General features: G+C 36.6%; 1 protein-coding gene across 1 annotated transcript in view; it reads left to right on the top strand.

Annotated features, from left to right (window-relative positions):
• The first annotated feature begins 11,489 nt into the window (after window positions 1-11,489).
• LOC145258138 (transmembrane protein 59-like) overlaps window positions 11,490-24,499 on the top strand; it is a 100,701-nt gene continuing 87,691 nt past the window's right edge. Inside the window, exon 1 of the mRNA XM_080115904.1 lies at window positions 11,490-11,685. Coding sequence (XP_079972030.1) covers window positions 11,545-11,685 — 141 coding nt within the window. The 5' untranslated portion in view covers window positions 11,490-11,544. The remainder of the gene's footprint in view (window positions 11,686-24,499) is intronic.

Raw genomic sequence — 24,499 nt, 5'->3', positions numbered from 1 at the left:
TAGGCTCATCATCTTCAAGAATCATCGCGATCACAAAATTTCTTAAATCACCATTGTGCTATGCATTCAGTAGTGGTTTCAGGGCCAAATGCTTTGTTGATATTGTGAGCTGTTTCAGCAACTTTTCGGCCTAGCTTGAATTGAAATAAGAAAATTGTACGAATTTGCTTTTTTCCATCTTATTAAGCATTCTGAAAAGAATTGTTTTAAAACAATTGTAATTTAAACGATTAGATAGAGCAAAAAATGCTCTTTAAAATGATATATAAAGTAAAGGTATTATAACAAACTAATTTGAAAATACATTTAAAATCCAAATTATAAATTTCGCAAGAACTTTCTCATCAACCTAATACACGGTGACCAGGTATGAGAGTCCCGGTCATAAGTGTCCTAAGTCCTTAGTGTATCTTTTCATTTGTGTACCGGTAACATCTGTTTTGTTGAAGTTTTGTTCTCAAGTTAAGACAGAACAATGACACCCCAGCCTAAAATAAAAAGTTCATATCAACCACCAATGTTTTGCTAAAGGTAAAAAATATGGGAGGAAACTTAGTCCCATTTATTATAATCAAAATTTACAATACATGTTAAATTGCCAGCAAAAAAAGTATGTGCAAATACAATTTAAAACGATTCAAAACAAAACTGTCAGGTAATAAATTTATATCTCCGTCAAAATAAAAAAGTACATGCAAACACAATTTGAACATATTCTACTTTTTTATTTTGACGGAGATATAAATTTATTGCAAACACAATTTGAACATATTCCATATGAGGTGCTGAATGTTATAACTCGGTAAGTGGCTCAAACAAAAAACAGAAACGCTGTTAAAGTTTAGTTTGGTGGGTATACTGTGCATTAGTTGAGTTCTACCCATGTTCCGGTCTGAATTTGACCATAACTACTCTTGTACATGTTAAAGGAGGCTATGGGGAATAAAATGATATACTAACGTGATATTTTGTCACGATGATGCTTACCAAGTTATGACATTCAGCGCCTCCTATCAAGTTTCAAGAAATGCCAATTATATTGAATATAGGTTATATTAACATCAAAATGAAAAAGTACCTGATACAGTTACATGTATAATTACGCTACGAAATAATGACAGATATTTAATATTTCAAATTAAAAGCAATGCATTACAAAAACGTCTGATTTGCTTTCCGGGTTATATCGAGAAACTATTCATTTTAATCTTTTTGATTGACGGCAATATAACGAGAGGAGGAATTAATTTATGACATAATCCTTCTTATATCAAGTGCTGTATATAGGAGGACATCAACACCTCTCTGCAAAAACCTAACATCTAATATCATCTTCCCTGATAGTGATTTATATGCAACTGATTGTGAGAAACTTCATTTCAACTTTTTTAATGAATTCCACTTCGGTTTGGTTACTTCTCTTCCTAGGTAATGCAAACCAAAAATGTGAGCGACAACTTTTAGGGAGAACTTGGCTGAGCTCTCAAATTTGCAAGTGATCAATCTTCGATGATTGAATCACGATTGATTAATCATTTAGTGTGACTTTGCTTGTGATTACTGTGCATGGACTGCCACAATTCCTTAGATTGCAGGCTAAGGAAGTAGCTGACCCAAACCAACCAGGGTGAATGCTGTTGCAATAACATGTTCTCAGTCTTCTACTGTTTTGAAAAGAACGTGTGGTGCCATTATTGTTCATTTTCATTCATCCCATTTTATCCCACCAGCAGCACCTTTTAGAGTTTTTTTTTTTCTTTACAAGGAAGTCACCACTTATCAAGGCTTGAAGGCCACTCGAGGATAAGAGTTAATGAGTGTAAGGTAGTCAGTGAGACAATTGCATAATGATCGGCAGAGGTAAAAGTGGGTAGAACTTTGTTATTTAAGGTGATGGTTGAGCAAGAACTTGTTTGCATTGGACTTTAAGACAACCCTGTTGTAGTCAGCTGGAAAGCAGCACCGTAATATAGAGTTCACAGACGGATAGTTCAAGGAAAATTTTCATCTATCATTTTACAGCCTTTCCTGGCCAATTTTCTACAGTGGACTTGGGGAGAAGGTAACCTTTCTTTTCGTCATTTGTAAAATAAACATTCAAACTGAACAAATGTGTTTGTTATCGCTGAGTGATTACTAGGGCTAAACTGGACAAATATTAAATATAATTAGATCCTCCTTAGACAATAGGACCATCCAGGTTGCCATTGATGGACGTTCATCCAAGCAGCATAACATTAATGTGGGAGTGCCTCAGGGGTCGATCCTTGGACCACTATTATTCCTAATATTTAACAACCTCCCCAATAATATTGTGTCCGAGATAGGTATATTTGCTGATAATACCACGCTCTATAATATGCATGAGGAAAGAACGGATGTACACAAATCTAAGACAATGGCTGAATCCTTAGAAAATGACCTCCAAACCATAGCGAACTGGGGACATAAATGGATGGTAACATTTAATGCTAGTAAGATTAAGCTGCTCTCCTTTAGCAATTACAAGAAGTCTCTCCAACCACCGATATCCATAACAAATAATTCCCTTTTTTTGTTTTTTTTTTACATGGGGATCACCACTTATCAAGGCCCATAAGCCACTCGGGGATAAGGGTTATTTTGTGTACAATAATCAATGGGATAATATCGTAGTAATAGTTTGTATTGGAGATTTGATAAAGTGTCTTACTTAAGGGGGCGATTAATCAGGAATTTGTTTATGTTGGACTTGAAGACGTCCAAGTTGTAGTCAGGTGGGAAACAGGCAAACGGAAGAGAATTCCACAGGCGTGCACTTCTCAGAAAAAAGCTACCCACGTGAGAATTCTTCCTTCAAACTCCTCGGCTTAACATTCAGAGAAAATATCAACTAGAACAAATACATTGAGGACATTGTAAAGGCTGCTGCAAGGAAGATGGACTCCCTCTATCATGCTAGAAAACTACTAACATCTGAGAGCATCCTGTACCTCTACAAGGCCACCATTTGCCCATGCATGGAGTATTCTTGCCATATCTGGGTTGGTGCATCTCTCACTAGTTTTTTCCTCTTGGATAGGGTCAAAAAAGGGTCTCCAATCTAATAGGTCTCCAATCTATGTCCCATCGCTACAATATTGCATTCTTGTGTCTGTTTTTACAAGTATTTTAATGGAATATGCTCTGATGAACTTATTGCACTTGTCTCCTTGACGTGCATATTCCGACAAACCTGCTTAGCAACAAGATCGCACCCCTTCACTGTTACGGTACCTACATGCCGGAAGGCTTTTTACTCTAATAGCTTCTTCCTTTGAATAGCTAGACTTTGAAATTCCCTTCCTGCTACTTGCTTCCCTGATTGTACTGATATGCACAAGCTCAAATGTTACATAAACCAACATCTTCGTAATATTTCTTAGGCATGGTTCCAATAAGTAGCCCCATGCATTTAAGCCGCGATATGCCTTGTTTCAGATGAAGGTAAGTAAAAGAACAAAAAAATTTTTTATTTTCATTCTCCAGGACATTGTCGATCAAGAATATACCAACTTTGTAGTTGCTTGTTTTGTAGGCTTTCACTTTTAGCTGCACATATACAAGCACATAGACAATTGCCTTTCATATAATAGATGAGTTGACCCTTGAGGTAAAGGCTAATGTAATGAATGAATTGCCAGTTAAATGATGAAGAATATTATGTGAAGATTGAAAATGATGAATGGATTGTATAATAGTTGATTACTTTTTGGATAGTTTATAACAAATATTTAACAGTGGGTTTCTAGAGAGAAGGAGTGGCATATTTTTTTTTTTTTTTACAAGGTAGTCACCACTTATCAATGCCCGGAAGCCACTTGGGGATAAGGGTTATTGTGTGTACAGTACGTTAGTGTTGGAGATCTGATAAAGTGTCTTACTTAAGGAGGCGGGTCATCAGGAATTTGTTCACATTGGACTTGAAGATATCCAGGTTGTAGTCAGGTGGGAAACAGGCAACCGGAACAGAGTTCCACAGGCGTGCACTTCTAAGAAAGAAGCTTTGTTCATGGAATCTACGTTTTGATTTAGGCACAGAGATAAAGAGTGAGGAAAATTTTTGACAGTGGTTTCAGCTAGACGGGTGTTTATCGTGAAAGATTGGCGGGGGGGGGGGACCAGAGATTGGAGTTTAGAAGAGCACCTACCATGGTAGTAACGATAAAACAAAGACAGGCTCGCAACGTCTCTCCTGTGGGAGAGAGGTTGCAGGGAAGAGAAAATGGCATCATCCACTAGGCCACAAACTTTATTTTGTACTCTGTCAAGGCAGAATAGGCTGTTTTTAGCAGCTCCTGTCCAGATATGGCAGCAGTACTCCATCCTTGGACATACTTGGCTTTTATACAGATAAAGAATTGCATCAGCAGTGAGATATCTTCTGGAGCAGTAGAAGGATACTACCATTTTTCCAGCGATCTTGGCAACTGACTTGATGTACATATTCCATTTCACGTCAGGGGTAAAGGTCAAGCCCAGAAGCTTATCAAAACATGGAGCCTCCCCTAGACGAGAGCCACCCATATCAATTGATGCCAGATGGAGATCAGAGCGTTGATGATGTAAAGATAGGAGCTTGGTTTTAGATGCATTAAAAGTAACCAGCCACCTCCTCCCCCACTGTACCATGCGCTCAAGATCAGAGGAGAGAGAATCTGAGAGAACTTTGTCATTTACACTCTTTGATGTGTTGCCATAGATGGTCGTGTCATCAGCATAGATGTCAACGAATGATTTAAGTATGTGTTTTGGGAGATCATTGATGTATATCAGGAAGAGAGTTGGGCCTAAGATGAACCCCTGAGGGACTCCAGCATTAATATTGATGGCCTCTGATTTCTGCCCATCAACTACTACTCTTATGAGCCTATCGGAGAGAAATGATTTTATGATCGAGAAAACATTTTCAGTTATACCGTAGCTGGAAATCTTGTGAAGTAGGCCCTTATGCCATACCTTATCAAAGGCCTTTGATATGTCAAGAGCAATTGTCCTAGAGAGGAAGCCTTTGTCAAGAGATTCGCTAATCCTATGAGATATAACCGTTAGCACATCTGCTGTAGATCTGGCAGAACGGAAACCATATTGCATGTCACTAAGAAGGTTATTGATGGGATAGTCAGGTAATTACGTTGTGCACAAGTGCAGAAAGTTCATTCGAACACATTCCATTGTAGTACTTGTACAACAAGATCAAGGATGGTGATGGGACAGGGGCTAGAGCTTGGTAGACAGTGTGGGATCTATCAGATTAGAGGTTCATTTGTGGGTCTTGTTTAAGAAGAATAGATTAGTGGTTGGTACACCAGCCTAGATGTGGCAAAAGTACTCCATGCATGAGTGAATTATGGCTTTGTAGAGATATGGGATACTGGCGGGAGGTATGAGAAGTTTTCTAACCCGGCAGAGGAAGACTACATTCTTTGTGGCAGACTTGGCGGTATCTTGTTTTAGTTCATATCACCTGTGAATGTTAGGCTGAAGAGTTTGAATGCTGTACTCTCAAGTAGTGTTATTAGTAGGGCTATGGCAATGGCTCTCGAGTGTGTATCCATTGATATCTTATATGCTTTTATATAGAGTGATGTGGTTCTCTGTTGATTAACTGTGTCTAACTGTGTCGGATATGTACTTGAGAGTTAAAACAATGAAAAGATATGGTAATGTACTTGCAATAACCCTTATCCCTGAGTGGCTTCCGGGCCTTGATAAGTGGTGACCACTGTGTAAAAAAAAAAAAAAAAAAAAAAAGAATATTCTGTTGTCATAGCCCTAGTTATTAGCTATGACAATCAATGGTTGTAAAGATTTCTTATAATTTTTAAAGAAAAAAAAACTTTATGTTCATAGCCTTATATGTAAATCTTCACATTGAACAGGGGATTATATGGAATTTTATACTGAATCCTTTATTTAATCTTAGGGGTATATTGTTCTCATTCCACCAGCGCTGACTAGGTAGTAGTTGGTGCACCCAGCCCAGGCAAAAAATATTCTATGCCTGCAAGAATGGTGGCCTCATAAAGATGGAGGATACTAGTAGATATGAGAAGTTTAATAGATGATGCTCAATATTTTGGTGTATGGTCCGTCAATTTTTTTAGATCAAGCAACTTTATAGATATGGAAGTAAATTTAATTAGGAGTAAATTATTCACCATAAATTCTGCCGGAAGATAATTACTGACAGACCTTCAACAGCCCAATGAACTTTCTATCTTTCCTTTCTTCACTTGGATACCGTCCAACTTTCTTTCAACTATATTGAACGATGCAGGTAATTAAATAAATCTTTTCATTGTTGTTATAAAAAGAGATTTTGTTTTTTTCCTTTTGTGTGAGAAAGTGCATCTCATTTGTCTAAGAAAACATGCTATTCAAAAAGACAGAGCAGTCGGCACCTCTGCCACAAAATCACCCCAGAGGTGCCCTATATACTTCCGAACTCATATCAAACTGACAAGCTATCTCCAGACTCATAAAACAAGTACATGATCATTATCTCATTCGCAAGAGCTAAACATTATCAGTCAAACTTAAAAGTAGCTCAAAAGTGTCTGATTGCAAAGATGTAATTAAAACTGTTTAGTACTAGCAGTTCAACCCGTCTTTGCTCAGGCCCTATGTACTGTTCATAACTTGTCCTATGTGTGAATACACTTTATGTAAGATTTCAAATGTTTAGACCAAAAATTGCCTGAGTAATTTCATAGAGACCGCAGAGGTAAATTTTTTAAACTTGGACCCCAATTTTGATCCCTTAACATTTATTATTTTGGTCTCAAATCAAAATACAAAGTTTTACCCATGTTCAAGTTACCTACATCTAAAATTTCAAGTGTTTAAACCCAAAATTGGCGGAGGAATTAGGTAGAATCTGCAAAGGTCAACTCTTTCAACTTTGACCTTTTGGCAGCTAAATTTTCGCCCCAAAACTGATTAAAATGCCTGCCGCATGTCTGATTACCCATTATGTATAAATTTGAAATATTTAGACCAAAATTTGGCTGAGTAATTTGCTAGACACTGCAAAAGTCAAATCTTTTGAACTTTAATCTCTTTGCAGCTCAAATTTTCAACTCAAACCGATTGAAAAGCTTGCTCTATCTCTGAATACACTTTATGTAAAATTTCAAATGTTTAGACCAGAAACTGGCTGAGTAATTTGGTAGAGACTGCAGAGGTCAAATTTTTTTTAACTTTGACCCCAATTTTAGCCCCTTAACATTTATTTTTTGGGGCTCAAATCAAATTATAAAGTTTGATCCATGTCCAAGTAACCTACATTTAGAAAGACCTAAAATTGGCAGAGGAGTTTGGTAGAGTTTTCGAAGGTCAAATTGTTGAACTTTGACCCTTTGACAGCCAAATTTCTGGCCCAAAACTGATTAAAAAGATTTTCCCAAATCTCACTACTCCTTTTGTCAAATCTCAAGTCTCTAGACCGAAAATTGACAGAGTTATTTAGTAGGGAGATGTATACAGCCCCCCCCCCACACACACACACATTTTCACTTTTATAGAGATATAGATTATGATTTTTAAATCTCATTTCCTTCAGTTATGCCTGACGAGTCCTCCTCCTGTTGTTATTATGATGACTGCCATCCAAGTGTGCCTTATTTTTGTAGTTCCAAACAAGTAGAAATTGAGTACCTATGAGCTTGTACTCTAATCGTCATGATCGCATCAGAGTTGGAGAACATACTCATGCATGTTACAATAAAATTCTGTGTCAAATATTTCTATGCTATGCTCACTTTAATGAAAACTAATAGGGAGACCAGGCGTTACTCGGGACTTAATGATCATCAACGATGTTTCACACTCCCATATTTTTTATTGTTATCGAAATTGGTGCAATTGCCCATTTTTCAGTCAAATCGATTTATTGCTTACTCTAGTTGGGGACCCGTCGCAATGCAACCGGGAGGTGATGATGGCTCTGTGGTTAACGATGAGGGCTGACAACCTGGGTATGTCAAGTTCGAACCCAGTTCATTCCACAGAAACACTTTTACATAGGAACATTGACAACCTTCACATAGTCCCTCTCGTAAGTACCTGATATCCTCCTAGAAAGAATTCCTAATAGAAAGATATTGGAGAAATGAATGCCAATAAAAATCATCATCATAAATGATGCTCAGCAAACAGACAGACAAACAAACAGCAACAGTTCATGGTTAACTATTGTGCATCTTTGCTTAATTTCTAAGCTTGGCACTGATTGGTGCAAGCATTTAATTTCCTTTCTATCTTGCTCAGTCAGAGGTCATCTCTTGGAAGACACTGCCAGTAACAGAGTTTTCTGAATCCAACGGCCATTTTGTCTTCCTTTGTCTTGGTAGTCGAATGTCTACAACTATGTCCACGTGTTACTTTTAACAGTAAACAGAATCATGCCGGGACCCCATCACTTGGCATAGTCCTGCTCAGTATTGTTCACCAGAATCCAGCCAACGAGGGGTCATCTTGTCTCAACCCGACTCCATTACATTAAAATGACCTATCCTTGTTACCCTGACAACCAACTTTTTTTAGACTGTTCTTTCAAGTTCTACCATCAATTGCAAATAACTTGTTCTCTCCTTACTGGCCATTTGCTCACCACAAATCTCCATTGATTACATGTCAGCCACACCTGATACCAAACTGACAAGCAGTTCAGGGTCAATAACAGCATCATGCCAACACTGAGTAACCATTTATCTTAAAGAACCCACATCACAAATAAGACTTACACATCCTTATATCTCGTATCAATTCATGACCAATACACATTATTTCAATCTAAAATTCTGTGTTTGTTTTCCTTAGTGAACCTTGGGTTTATTTTTGGCAGAACCTCATAATTCTCACTTCCCTCATTTTATCTTTTAGTCCTCACATTCCATGCGTGATGTTTCTCGCAAAAGGGGGGAGAATTACTGTTTTGCAGGAACAGAATCTATCCATCTCACACTTACCGTTGGATGTTTTTTTTACCTTTATTTTTTAATTTTTTATTTGTTTTCTTAAGCACCTTACATCAAGTGGCTTCTTACCTTGTCTGGAGTGAATATTGATTATTCTATTTCATATGTTTCCATTGCCACGCGTGTAGCGGACACCTTTCTACATGACAAGCACCACCATATTGGGTGAATATTTTCTTGGATACACATAAACGGGGATAAAAAGAATGGGAAGAAAGTTTACTTACCCATGAGGGCAAAGTCATGAACAAGATCGGTTTTTAACAGGGTAAAAATCCAGCTATCCATGTAACGGAAGAGACATTCTCAAAGGAAAGAACGATAAAGTCTGTGCATACAAAATTAGTTTATTTTATCTGAGAATCCAAAATAAGTGTTCACAAAGAATCAGAATTCAAAGAGTCTGAGAACGTGTAGCAGTTGTATTATAGACAATAGCAGCATCAGGAGCACAGTGGTGGTTAAGTAAGCAATAACACAGACTAACAACCTGGGAATGCCAAGTGCGAATTCAGTTTGTTCCACAGAAACATTTTCACTTAGGACGTTGGAACCTTCACGTGGTCCTTCTTATCAGTATCCAATGTCTTTCTAAAAAAAAAGTTCTAACTAGAAAGATATCAAGGGAAATGAATGCCAACTATAATCATCTGATTCATATGAAATGAAATGATTCTCATGATATAGCAGAACACCAGCAGCAAAGTCAAGTCGGAGTTAACAATTTTGCATCTATGCTTAATTTCTAAGCTCGGTACTGATTAATGCAAGCATTTAACTTCCTTTTTGTCTTAGCCAATCAGAGGCCATCTCTCGGGCGAGCTTAACACCTAAAAAGAGATTTCAAAAAAAAAAGAAGAGATAAAAGAGACGAGATTATAAAAAATTATTAAGAAAATGCTCCTTCGTCAAATTGAAATAAATAAATTTATATTTTTATAAATAAAAAACCTAATTGTTTAGGAAAACCCCCAAAACATATCTTAGTGACCCCTGAAGATTGAACTTTCTTTATGATCTATGGACCCACCCTCAAACCCACGGTTCGAATTCTTGCAATGCAGATCTAATCTCCATTTTCCATAGTAGAGAAAAGGAAACATGTTCAACACCCAAAGAAGGTCGCAGGATACAGCAACCGAAACGTTGTGTTAATAACACCCAAGATGAGAATAATAGTCCGATAAATCAACATAATAAAATGACAATGTTTCTTTGTTTTTAACATACATGGTCTCTCTCTCCCTCTCATTTTCTCTCTCTCTCTCCCTCTCATTTTCTTCATCACACGAGAAAAAGATAATCAGTTGGAAGTTGGGTACCATATGAGTCAATTGCGTGCTCCAACTCACAAGTTTAAAAAAAATCCTCCTTCTTCAAATTGAAATAAATAAATTTTTATTTTGAAAAGTTAAAAAAAAACTCTAATGAGCAAAATGTATACTCGCATCCAAGTTCTGCAAATGACAACAACAACGATGGGTGAATGGTGGTTGTGTAGAGATATATGACACTGATAAGTGTAAGAAGTTTTCTAGCATGGTAGAGGGAACCCACCTTCTTTGTAGTAACTTTTTAAATATCTTCTATGTATTTATTACAATACATCGAGTCTGTGAATGTTAGACTGAGGAGTTTGAGGGCGTTATTAGCTATGGTTGGAAAGGTTTCTTGTCATTGTTACACAAAAGGAACTTTATTTTAGGAGCATTAAATGTTTATATCTTCATTCCATGACAGTATGAGATCATGTTCTAAGGTTTTAGACATTGTTTTCGATTTGTATACATTCGTTTTTCACACAAGTCTGGTATAGGGTGTGGTGTCATCAGCAGATATACCCATCTCGGACACAGTTTCATCAGAATGTAGACTACAATAAAACTTGCCTCAGTCTTTTAACTCCTCCTCCAATCGAGAACAGAACAGATCTTTGTTTATCTGCTTTCAACTGCAGCAAATTTACACACAAAGTCAGTTTTCAGAGAGGAATACAGTCCCCCACTCAATGGGAAACTGGATAGTCGCAAAAAATTGCCTTATTGGCATTCTCCAGCAAGGACACGTCAGGTGACTGGTAATAAAACAAAACAACTGCTACGAAGGAGGAAGCAATGTCTAGGAGGATGGAAAGTAGAAAATGCATACCAAGTTTATCTTTGGCAACTACGTAACTTTTGCTTCTCTTATTCTGTCTTTTAGTCCTCACATTCCATGTGTGATGTTTCTGACAAAGGGGGAAGAATTGCTGTTTTCTGGGTCGGAAAATATCCATTTAATACTTATCACTGGCTAGTTTTTACATTTTTTTTTCTTTATAGCTCCTTACATTAAGTGGCTTTGTGCCCTGTCTGGAGCGATTTCCATTAAAAAAAAAAATCTGTCTGGTACTGACCCGGAACAGAAAACAAGTCTGGGATCTGAAGTGTTTACTATTTCTATTATTATTGTCATTTATTTATGTTTTTTTTAATCCAATGATCTCATTAGGGTCATGATTATCTCCCTTGGAAGTCACGTGGCCTTCACACAGTAAATCCACAATATGGCGTCTAAGATGCGTTTTCAGTTGTTGATCCTGTCTGTATTCGCCGTAGCCTTATCATGCGCCACTTTTAACCAGTTTTTCACCGACGTTACATCCTGTTTGCAGGTTTGCACCAATACATATCTGACACAAGAAGAGGTAAGCTTACTTAATAATAAAAAAACATAGCACTTATTAAAATCGATGCCAGAAAAAAAAAGGCTTCTCCTCCTACTACTGCTACTGTCATTCCATGGAAAAAAAAAAAATAATAACGCAAATGGCTAAAATGAAATCTGCCTACTTTCGTTTGTTTTATTGTTTTATCACTTATTTTGCTATTAAGAATATAATTTGATGTTTTGGGCTTTTGATCTATTTACTGGTGTCTCGTCATAGATCCTTAAACCAGCATGTCATTTGTTTCGTTAAGTAGCTATTTTTATTTTAAAAGGCGATCGTTTTCTGTTTGGTTTGTTTATGGTGATTTCATTTCTTTGTTATCTAATACTTGTTATTGGTTTTTGTAGCAATTTTTTTAACGCGACTTTCTTCTGTCATATATTATATGACGAATTAATTAGTTATTATTATTAATCCATTAATTAATTATGTTATGATATGGTTTTTTTTCTAGTAAAATCTTTATCATCCATTTTTTTGTCGTTTTTTTTTTTTTAGCAATTGTAACTGATTAATATATAATCATTATATATTAATTCTTAAATTTTGGTGCTTCTACAGAATTTGAACTGAACCAAATTCGACTTTTTGCCGAACTAAACCTAAAACTTCGGCTTAGTTTAGTGCTAGGATTAAAACATAAATAAATAAAATAAAGCTATAAAATAAAAAAGAACAGTTTCATTCAAATTCTGTAGATGTAGGCAAAATTTGGTAACATTTATTTGTGATATTTTTGTTTCTTGACCACTTTCTCGGTTTGTCTAGGTTCTTATTTAGAATACAACCTAATTTTTAAAAAAGGGAACAGAAATGTCATATTCTAAAAATTATGTAAATTGATCAAGTAGTTATTCATATAAAGAAAATCACTTTTAAACAATTTAAAGCGATTAATGTGAAATCGGTAGCATTACAAGGATCTCGCAAGTTTGAATTATTGTAAACTTATCTCCCCTTGTCTTTTTTTTTGTTTTTACTCATAGAATTTGATTTTCTTAGTTAAAAATAAAACTACTTGATTAATTAATGTGATTTTTGGAATATAGCATTTTCGTATCGTGACGGATACGTACATAAAGATTTTTCTGTATTAATTTTTTTTTAATTTTAAACGAGAACCGTTATTTATATATATATATATATATATATATATATACTAATAAATGCCACTAAATTTCTTCCTGGAGGTTTTTGCTTGTTCAATTTTTTGTTTAATTATACTATAGTGTCCTATAGAATATCTCTCCTACTTTACTCGGTTTCACCCAAATATCCGTAAATTTGTAAATTAACACGCTCGCTCCGCTAAATGAGATTCTACTTTTTTTAGACGATTACGTGTGAACGCTTTGAAAACCTTGACGGAAGGAAGAAGAAAAAAGATAATTATCTTAGAATTTAGAGTGGAGATTAATTTCGTATATTAATTTCACTCAAAGTCCGATTGCCTAAAAAAAGTATACCCCTTTCCATTTCCAGATATAAACAAACGCTAAACAGAATTAGGCATTTTACAGAATAGCCAACAAAATTTTAAAAATGTTACAAAAGGCAAGCTAAGTTACATTTCTGTCTACCCAGATAAGAGTTTTTGTGCTTTAACTTATTTTAAAGTGTTTTTTTTTTTACTTTTAAATAAAGATAGTGTATCAGAATTTTTGTAGGAATTTTTGACACCCCTAACACGAAACTGCGAATAAAATATAAAAAAAAACTCGTAATTTCTCTTTTAAAAGTGGGTTGTTTATTGTCTTTATGGATTATACTTCCAAAATAAACTATTAAAGTTGTTTTAAAAGTAATAGAAATATTTTTTTTAAACAGTAATGAAATTAATTGAATTTTACGAGCTCAGTATTTTTCAATTTTTAAACTTTAAAAATCTATCAAAATTTTTCTATTGATTCTATTTTTACGATATTTTCAGGGTCAATGTGAAATTTTATGCTCTTTCCAATAAACCGAATATAATATTTTAAACGTTTTTTTTTTTACCCCCCCCCATTTTCAAGTGTCTATTAAAAAGTAAATAATTAATTTACTCACCAAAGTTTTATATATCACAAATTGAAGATAAAAGATCAATAAATAATATATTCAAATTTAAAACAAAAAAGTAGTGTTTTTTAGAAATTTACCTGTAAAGTTTAAAACCTTTCTTTTTTTTTTTAACCACGTTGTTTGTTTTTTCTTTTTTTTTTTTTTAAATGAAACCTTGGTCCTTGCTCCTTTAATTGAAAAAAAAATTAGGGATTGAATTACATTTTTCGAGTAGTTATAAGCTTGGAAAGACAGGGGGTCGAATTAATTCGCGCCTCCCATTTTGAAATGTCCATTAAAAAGTAAATAATTGATTTACTGACCAAAGTGTTATATATCACAAATTGAAGATAAAAGATCAATAAATGATATATTCAAATTTAAAACAAAAAAATAGTGTTTTTTAGAAATTTACCTGTAAAGTCCGAAGTTTAAAACATTTTTTTTTTTAAAAACCACTTTGTTTGTTTTTTTTATTTATTTTTTTTTTTTTTTTAATGAAACCTTGGTCCTTGCTCCTTTTAATCGAAAAAAAAGATTAGGGCTTGAATTACATTTTTCGAGGAGTCATAAGCTTGGAAAGACGGGGTGGAATTATTCAGTATTTTTCACGAAATTTCTGACACGCCTAGTGTAACGCCTATCGAGTTAAAAAGTAAAACGAAAAACAAAATGGTCCCATTAGAATCATAGTCGCGCCTCGATAATCACTCAAAAATCGAAAAATAGACAAAATACTGGTAGAACATTACATTTTCGCACGATTGGTGACATTGGATGTGTTTTTAGCAGTAAGATTCCTGGGTTTTGACAACAAATTCCAGACTTAGTCGATATATGCAGACGATAAATGGAAACGTCACCTGCCTTCATTTTCTTCTTTGACAAAATCGCTTTCTTTGCCTTTAATATTTTGTAAATATGTCTAATTCTAATTTATTTATTATTTTCCTCCTCACACACACAAAGCACTGGAAGCATACCACTAACCTTAAGTCCAAGTGGCAACAGCCCCCATCCCAAACTACAAAATAAAGCAAGAAAAGACAGAAAAAATAATAGAAAACAAATTAAAACAATTTATCTGTTTCCGTTTTCATTTGCCTTTGTGACCCCCCCCTTTTTTTTTATAGCTTCTTCATTATAAAGTGAAATATTGAATTCAAGTAAAACCAATGGTATCTACTTAATTGTCACGTCGCAGTTATGTACATCTCCAAAAATTATGAAAAACGATAGGGTAGAAAATTAATTATTAATGAAAACGGTTTTTGAAGACAATTAGCAAAAATTGGGTTTGCTAAATTGGCCTAAGATTTTCAGTTTTCAAATGATAATTACCTCCGTTGTTACGATTTGAACTCTCCTGTATTTTTGTTTTTGGAATCCGTTGAGATGAGGCTTCATAATTTGTGTTTTCATTCTTTTGCGGACTGTTATCCTTATCTTCATGGTTGTTGTTATTTCACCACGTTTCATCCTCTGGCCTTCTTCAGACAGAATGCTGAGTCTTGTAACTTATTCCCAGTAATTACTGCCTTCCATAGTTGTTGTCTCGCCAGGTTTTTGACCAACTAAATCCTCTGGCCTGCTTGGATAGGATTGAAGCTGCTGTCTTCACTCAATGCTCGCCTGGAACTGTAGAGACTTAACGCGTCTATCCACTGCGGCAGAGGATGAGTTGGTCGAAATATGGTGAAACAACAACAGTCTGCGAAATAATGAATATTCCTACTCTCCTGTTTATTTTATTTTTTTTTTTAGTAAAACTCAATTTTCGCTCGTTTTCTTCAAACCGCTCCAGTAGATATCTCACTCCTGATGCAATTCTCTACCTATATAAAAGTCAGGTACGGCTAACGATGGAGTACTGTTGCCACATCTGGGCAGGAGCTGCTAGAAGCAGCTTATCCTGCCTTGACAGAGTTCAAAATAGATTTTGTATCTTAGTGGGGGATGCCCTTTTCTCTTCCCTACAACCTCTTTCCCATAGAAGAGACTTGCGAGCCTGTCTCTGCTTTATCGTTATTTTCTGAGCTTCAATCTATGCCCCCCCCCCCATGTCAAACTTTAACGAAAAACACTCGTCTGCCTAAAAGCAATATCAATAATTTCCCACACTCCTTGTCTGTGCCTAGACCTAAATATAGATTCCATGAACAAAGCTTCTATTTAGAACTGCACGTCTGTGGAACTCTCTTCTGATTACCTGCTTTCCAGCTGACTACAATCTGATTCTCTTCAAGTCCAATGTAAACAAGTTCTTGATGAACCGTCCCCCTAATCATTCAATCTACAAAATTCTCACTACTTATGTTTACTACGCTATAATCACATTGACTAATGTATACTCAGTAATTCTTATCCTCGAGTGGCCTCCAGGCCTTGATAAATGGTAATTCCTGTACAAAAAAATAAAACTATTTTCATTAATAATTAATATTCTACTTTATAGTTTTTCATAATTTTTGGATATGTTCATTATTGGTAACATGACAAGTAGATACTATTGGATTTACTTGATACACAATGTTTTGATTTTAGAATTTCACTTTAGTAACAAAAAATCGATTTTTTGATTTTTCAATATTTTTAAAAGTTCTATAATCTAAAATTATCTCTATCTAAAATTATACATTTTACTGCTTTGGTAGACTGGAGAGAGAAGTACGAATGTACGGCACTGGGTTTGCTGTGAGGAACAGTCTCATTCTGAGCATCCAGACCCCATCAGCAACATCTGACAAGCTCTTCCATCTGAGGCTCAACACAGAGCAGGGTAGTGTTCTTGTCCTATCTGCCTACACGCCAACTCTTGATGCCGAAGCATCAGTGAAAGATATCGTCTATGAGCAATTAGAGGAAAAGTTAAGAACATGCTCTGAGAAAGAACGCACAGTGTTGCTTGGGGATATGAATGCTCAGATTGGTGCTGATTACATAAGCTGGCTAGAATGCCTCAGAAAGTTTGGAGTTGGAAGGATAAATGAAAATAGGCAACGCCTCCTTAAGCTCTGCTGCAGAAACAACCTAATCATCACAAACATGCTATTCCTAGGTAATCCTTTTCATAAGGTGTCCTGGTATCATCCAAGATCATCCCACTGGCATTAACTTGACTTCGTCATAACCAAAATAAATAACAAGAGCGAAGTACACAACACACGAACATACTACAGTGCAGACTGTGACACAGATCACAGCATTGTGGTGTCTTGAGTGGTGCTTCAGCCAAAGTGCTACCATAAGAGAGTTGTTAAATCGCTTAAGCTTGACCTCCCCAAAACCAACTGAAAAGTTGAAAACAGCCTCAGATGGGGTGATCGAACCAGAACAGTACTGGATTACAGTGAAGAAATCAATCCAAGATTGTGCTATTGATGTTTTTGGGAGACAGGCCAGGAGAAACCCAGATTGGTTTTCTGCCTCACTTCCAACCATCCAGCCAGTTCTCAAAGAAAAACGACATGCCCTTCTCTCCCATAAAATCAGACCAACTAAGAAAAGTAAAGAATACCACAAGAAATGCTGTGCTGAAGCTCAAAGGGTCACTAGAAAATGTGTGAAGGAGTATTGGGATTCTCTTTGCACTGCAATTGAAACAGCCTATGATGCAGGAGACATTCGAGGAATGTACTCTGGAATAAAGTTTGCATTAGGTTACTCCAAGCAATCACTCGGTATCCCTCAGTGTAAAGACAGTACGACAATCGTGGATAATTCTGAGAAATTAGATCGATGGATTGAGCATTACACTGACTTGTATAATGGTGACAGCAACGTGTCTCACCAAGTATTTCAGTCAATCAATTCTTTCCCAACCCTAAATGAACTAGACAAAGAACCAACCATCCAAGAGGTAGCCAAAGTAATATTTGCTTTCCGCAACAATAAAGCTGCAGGTGAGAACGGAATATCCACTGAGCTCCTCAAAGCAGGCTCAGAGGTTCTTACTGAACACATCCATCGGTTTATCCGCAACTGCTGAGCCCACAAAACTGTTTCACAAGATTTGAAAGATGCAAAAATTACAACACTTTTCAGAAACAAAGGTTCAAGAGGGGGTTGCAACAATTATCTTGGCATCTCACTTCTCAGTGTGACTGGGAAAGTGATGGCCCATCTGCTCCTCTCACGTCTACAGAAAATTGAAGAAACTGTGTATCTTGAATTGCAATGTGGTTTTAGGTAGAACTATGGATATGATCTTGTGTGTGAGACAGCTCCAGGAGAAGCCACGAGAACAGCGATAACCACTACATATGGTTTTCATAGACCTGACAAAAGCGCTTGACCTGGTCGACGGAGAAGCTCTGTTCCTCGTCCTTGAGAAAGCAGGCTGTCCTCCTACCCTGCTGTTACTCATCAAAGCATTTCATAAGAACATGCATGGGCGAATTCAGTGTGGGAGAGACTTGTCTGACCAGTTTCTGATCAATCGCGGAGCCAAACAGAGCTGCATGCTTGCCCCAGACCTGTTTGGGATGTACTGCTTCTTTGTTTTCAAACAAGCATATCCAAATGTCAGTAAATCTGTGGTGGTTTCAATCCTCACCCGTGATGATGGGAATTTCTTTACTCTCTCATGATACAAAGCCAAGTTGAGAGTTCTTGAACTCGTTGTCCATGAACTCCGCTATGCTGATGATGCTGCTCTTTGCCCATCTTCCACTGAGGATCTTCGACTTCTAGATTCTTTCTCAAACTCATGTAGACATTTTGGACTAACAATCAGTCTTAAGAAAACCATCATCCTCTCCCAATCATCAGAGAGTGTTAATTTTACAATAGATAATATAACCCTGGAGAATGTGGATAAATTCAAATACTCCAATTTAACAGCTAAATCTGACTCCCAAGATCGCCATGGGCATGGAATATGTGCCTACATTAAGGATGGCTTCCCATGTGGCAGGGATATCTCTAGAGAAGATCCTAATTTACCCTATATGTGCTTCAGGGTTGCACTTGCTAACACCACTGTATTTATATTTGCCCTCTATAGGCCCCACAACAGCGGAGTTACTATCTTTAAGAGCATATCTGAGAAAATAGACCACATACTGTCTTCACATCCCTCGGCTAACATCCACATCTGTGGTGACTTCAACGTCCATAACGTGGAATGGCTAACCCATTCAAATAAGACAGATGATGAGGGGAGGTTTTGTCATGATTTTGCCATTGCTTATGACCTCACTCAGATTGTTCGCGAACCCACCCGTGTGCCCGATACACCCAATCAATATGCAAGCCTCTTAGACCTTTTTCTTTCAACTTCCCCTGAGCTATGTTCATGTACCGTTCATTCCCCTTTAGGATCCTCCGACCACTCCGTCGTATCAGTTAAGATAAAAACAAAATGTAAGAAGCCATCAGACGTACCCCTCCACCGTACTGTATACCGATACTCTATGGCTGACTGGGATAGCTTCCGTACATTCATATCTGATTTACCTCTGCACTCCATGTTTAAAAAGGAAGTGTCCTCTATAGTATCAGATCTGACCGAATGGTTAATTGTAGGCATAGACCAATTCATACCATCTAAAAAATTCCAACAAAAACCTAACAGCCAGCCATGGTTCTCCCCAGAATGTGCTGCTGCTATCGCGCACAGAAATCACTTTTTCCATAACTACCAACGTAATAGATGCACTGAGACTAAAGCTGCTTTCAGGACTGCCAGCAACCACTGTAAAAGAGTAATAAAAAATGCAAGAGAGCTATATGCCCAGTCTGTTAAATCCAAGGTAGCTGATCAGCGGCTTGGTTCCCACCAGTTTTGGCAAATAACAAATAGGATCTTGAACAGAAGTGTGCGTTCTATCCCAACCATTATCAATGGACCAGAGGTTATCTCGTCAGCATCAGACAAGGCCAAACTATTTGCAAAGAACTTTGCAGCTAATTCTACCCTATGCGACGAAGGCCATCAACTCCCCATATTTCCTCCTATAACACAGAACAAGCTAGGTAACATACAAATATCCGTGCATGAGGTCGCCAAGCTAATAAAAAACCTAGATTCCAGTAAAGCAACTGGCCCTGATGGCATCCCAATTATAGTGTTAAAAAAGCTTCAACCAGAACTTGCTCCCATACTTACGAAACTATTTAAGCGCTGCCTTAAGGAGAAGTGCTTTCCGACCCCCTGGAAGACCTCCTCAGTTTGCCCTGTATTTAAGAATTCAGGTGATAAGTCATCTCCCTCTCAATACAGACCAATAAGTCTTCTCTGTGTTATGAGTAAGTTACTGGAATCAATATTAAATAGAGAAATAGTAAACCACCTCAGCAGAAATAACCTTCTTAGTGACACACAATAGGGTTTCCGCTCTGCAAGATCTACCGCAGATGTGCTGACGGTTATATCCCACAGGATTAGTGAATCTCTTGACAAAGGCTTCCTTTCTAGGGCAATTGCTCTCGACATATCAAAGGCCTTTGACAAAGTATGGCATAAGGGTCTACTTCACAAGATTTCCAGCTACGGTATAACTGGAAATGTTTTCTCAATCATTAAATCATTTCTCTCTGATAGGCTCATAAGAGTAGTGGTAGATGGACAAAAATCGGAGGCCTGCAATATAAATGCTGGAGTCCCTCAGGGGTCAATCCTGGGCCCAACTCTCTTCCTGATCTACATCAATGACCTCCCTAAACACATACTTAAATCATTCGTTGACATCTATGCTGATGACACGACCATCTACGGCAACACATCAAAGGCTGTAAATGACGAAGTTCTCTCGGATTCTCTCTCCTCTGATCTCGAGCGCGTGGTTCAGTGGGGGAAGATGTGGCTAGTTACCTTTAATGCATCCAAAACCAAACTCCTATCCTTACATCATCAACGCTCTGATCCCCAGCTGGCATCAATTGTGATGGATGGCTCTCGTCTGGGTGAGGCCCCGTGTTTTGACAAGCTTCTGGGTTTGACCTTTACTCCTGATCTGAAATGGAACACGTACATCAAGTCTGTGGCCAAGGTCGCAGGAAAGATGGTGGGATCCTTCTACCGCTCCAGAAGATATCTCACTACTGATGCAATTCTCTATCTATATAAAAGCCAAGTACGGCCAAGGATGGAATACTGTTGCCATATCTGGGCAGGAGCTGCCAAAAACAGCCTATCATGCCTTGACAGAGTACAAAATAGACTTCGTGGTTTAGTGGGGGATGCCCTTTTCTCTACCCTGCAACCCCTCTCCCACAGAAGAGACGTTGCGAGCCTATCCTTGTTTTATCGTTATTTTCATGGCAGGTGCTCGTCTGAACTCCAATCCCTGGTCCCCCCTCGCCAATCTTTCACGAAAAACACCCGTCTAGCTGAATCCACTGTGAAAAATTTCCCCCACTCTATATCTGTGCCTAAATCAAAACGCGGATTTCATGAGCAAAGCTTCTTTCTTAGAACTGCACGCCTGTGGAACTCTGTTCCGTCTGCCTGCTTCCCTCCGGACTACAACTTGGATGTCTTCAAGTCTAATGTTAACAAATTCCTAATGAACCGCCCCCCCTAATTAAACACTTCATAAAATCTCCTCACTAACGTGATGTACTTACAATAACCCTTATCCCTGAGTGGCTTCCGGGCCTTGATAAGTGGTGATCACTGTGTAAAAAAAAAAAAAAAAAAAAAAACCTTGGTGCGACCATCGCCAAAAACCTTGCTCTTGCATGTGATTTGGCCTAGCCTCTATTACATTTGGGAGGCTCACGCAGAGCGTTTGGAAGAACAAGCATCTGACCATCAAAACGAGTCTGTATGTATAAAGTGTGCGTGTTGAGTGTTCTTTATGAGGCTGAGACGTGGTCTACATATTGTCTTCAGGAGTCCAGGGTTAGTGTCTTCTATACAAGATGTCTCCGATCAATCATTGGTGTGTCAAGGGAGGACAGAATGATAAACGAAGAGCGAAGTACACAACACACGAACATACTACAGTGCAGACTGTGACACAGATCACAGCATTGTGGTGTCAGATGGATAGGCTCTTCAAATGGATAGGTTCGGGTGCACTTTCCTCGAGACTTAAATTTATGAGACTTAGGTGGGTAGGCCATGTAAACTGAATGTCAAGTGAACGCCTACCACACAATATATTACATGGTGTTTTGAAAGAGGGTACTCGGCCTGTTGGTCATGACAGACGCTTGCAAAAGAGAGAAGAGAGATATTTTTTTAGCATGATTATTTTTCATGTATTCCTACTTATATGAAGATTAGAAAAAATATCTAAAATACACTAGTAATGTGTAATCAATATCTATTCAATAATGGCCCAATTTTCTTACCTAGCAAAAATAATCGAGTCTATTCAATCATGTTGCTAAGAATCGCTAACTTCTAATATACATATATATATATATACTCCTATAAATTTTTTTTTTTTTTGTGTGTGTATTGATATTCGTATTAAAAATCCTTTTTTCTATTTATTTAAAAAGAAAATACAACTTTGTGATATATGGATCCTGGAGTTGCATTCCTCTGCAAAAGATCTAGCGAATTTGCATATTCTTTTAAACATTCATTTTAATTTATTCCCTATTAGATTTTTGGTTTTCCTATCGAATGATCATCTTTAGTTAACTATTACGGGTAATTATATTCATGTAGATATTATACATAATTTATACTTGCGTGATATTTGCATAAAAACTTATAGTAAACACAAACCTCTTTCTATATATATATTTATGTATGCGTTTATATATTTGTTTAAAAAATTTACCTATCAACCTCCTCTACCAGTTTTTGGTCTACAGACAAACTTTATATTTAGGTTTTAGCCAGGGGAAAATCAGTGCAAAAGTGTTAAAATTAAAAAAATGAAATTTGCCAGGTGAAGGTTGAATGATGGCATTACGAATATGCATGCATAACGTAATAGCTAATAGTCCATGTTTTAATTTTCAGCTTTATATCATATTTGAGCATATTTTGCAACTGAGCAATGTCAGGTGGCCTGCTAGTATTTATATATATATATATATATATATATATATATATATAAGAAAATGTTTTTGATTGAAATATCAGTTTTCGACGGTAATTCTTGGCCTGAAGACATAGTTCCCCAACGCGGGTGATTACAGAAACATGTATGCACATATGTAGCCATTAATGTTTGTATAAATAAATTTAATATACCTGCTCTGTTCACTCATTGAGCACTCTTTGGTAGACACATGTTGTTTCATTGGATGTACTTCTAGGAAACTAAACTCTACTTGCTATATATATATATATATATATATATATGTTGCTGGTTTCCCCTCCATGTTCACCCTCCTTCGCCAGAGATGCTTACGCTAGATAGACCATGTGCACTGCATGGACAATGGGTGAATCCCAAAAGATATTCTCAATGTTGAACTGGTTACTGGCAAAAGGAAAATTGGTAATCGTTACTTCTGCTATGTTAATGTGTACAAACGCGACATGAAAGCATGTGATATTGACCCTACAAGCTGGGAGGTCACAGCTGAAGTCCGCAACATCTGGAGACAAGTGGTAACTAAAGGCCTGACCACTAGTAAAAGGTCTATCACAGAATAGGTGGAGACTAAAAGACTATTGAGAAAGGCCAGTCAATAAAATTCAACATACCACCAATACAACGCACCGATCTTCACCTGCAACGTCTGCAACCGACAATGTAGATCAAAAATAGGCTTATTCAGTCACAGAACCACCTCTACAGGTGCAACCCCATAGTCTTCTAGACTGACGGATGTCAACAATATATATATGATCACACAAATAGGTCATAAATAATAGGTAACACAAAATAAATTGGTTTTGACAAATTTACCAACTGTATTTTCTTAAGCAAATATTTTATGTCGGTAATTAATGATTACCAAATAAGAGCGCTTGGCATTTTTTTAAACACTTGTGCAGTTTAACATTCCCAAATTTAGAAAGTTATTCTTAACATAGGAATGGGGAGGGGGCTTTGACTCTTACGTCGTGCAACGAAACTCTTCTAAAATGAAAACAATTTGCTTTTGTGAATGTTAAACTGCACTAATGTTCTAGTCCACCACCACCATCATATCGTGGTGATTGTGGCTAGTCATTCTGAAATTTTTTTTAAATGGTGACCATTTTGGAAATACGTCAAAAATGGTTATGCGTTCTTTTTTACACTTTGTGATCAAGTACTGCAGAATAGGGAAACGTTGCGAGTGAAACAGTCTCATTTGCGAGTGATTTTTCTAAGTGGCGATAAAATGTTTATTGTATTTCTTTCACTGACAATCTTACAAAGCTCATTAATGAGTAAAAAATACTTTTCAATCCTTTTTTATTATATAAAACGAGCAAAGTCAAATTATTTAAACAATAAAAGGTTTAATAGAACAATTTACTCTTTTCTATTTTTTATGAAGGCTGTTTAAAAATCATCTGAAATTCGAATGTTTATACCTTTAAAACTCAACATAAAATTTTATGCATATTTAGAATTACATTTCTTTTAAAGAAATACAAAAAAATCTTTATGATGTATGTACTTATCATGGAATGAAGATGTCATATTCCAAAAATCACATGGGTTTGGCTTGTAACTTTTCTATTTGTCTAGTAAACGAAAGTATCTAATTGTCAAAGGTCAACTAAAGATAAATTTGTTTGTAATACTTAATTTAAATTTATGCAGTAAATTGATAACTGACTCTAAAGTTACAAATAAATATTTTAAAAAATCTTTTTCAAAGACGTTGACTTGTAAAT

Source organism: Euprymna scolopes, chromosome 3 (genome assembly GCF_053919585.1).
Source record: "Euprymna scolopes isolate OS-2025 chromosome 3, ASM5391958v1, whole genome shotgun sequence".
NCBI classification, from domain to species: Eukaryota; Metazoa; Mollusca; class Cephalopoda; order Sepiida; family Sepiolidae; genus Euprymna; species Euprymna scolopes.
The sequence above is the reverse complement of the archived record's forward strand: the minus strand, read 5'-3'. Positions and strand labels throughout refer to the sequence as shown.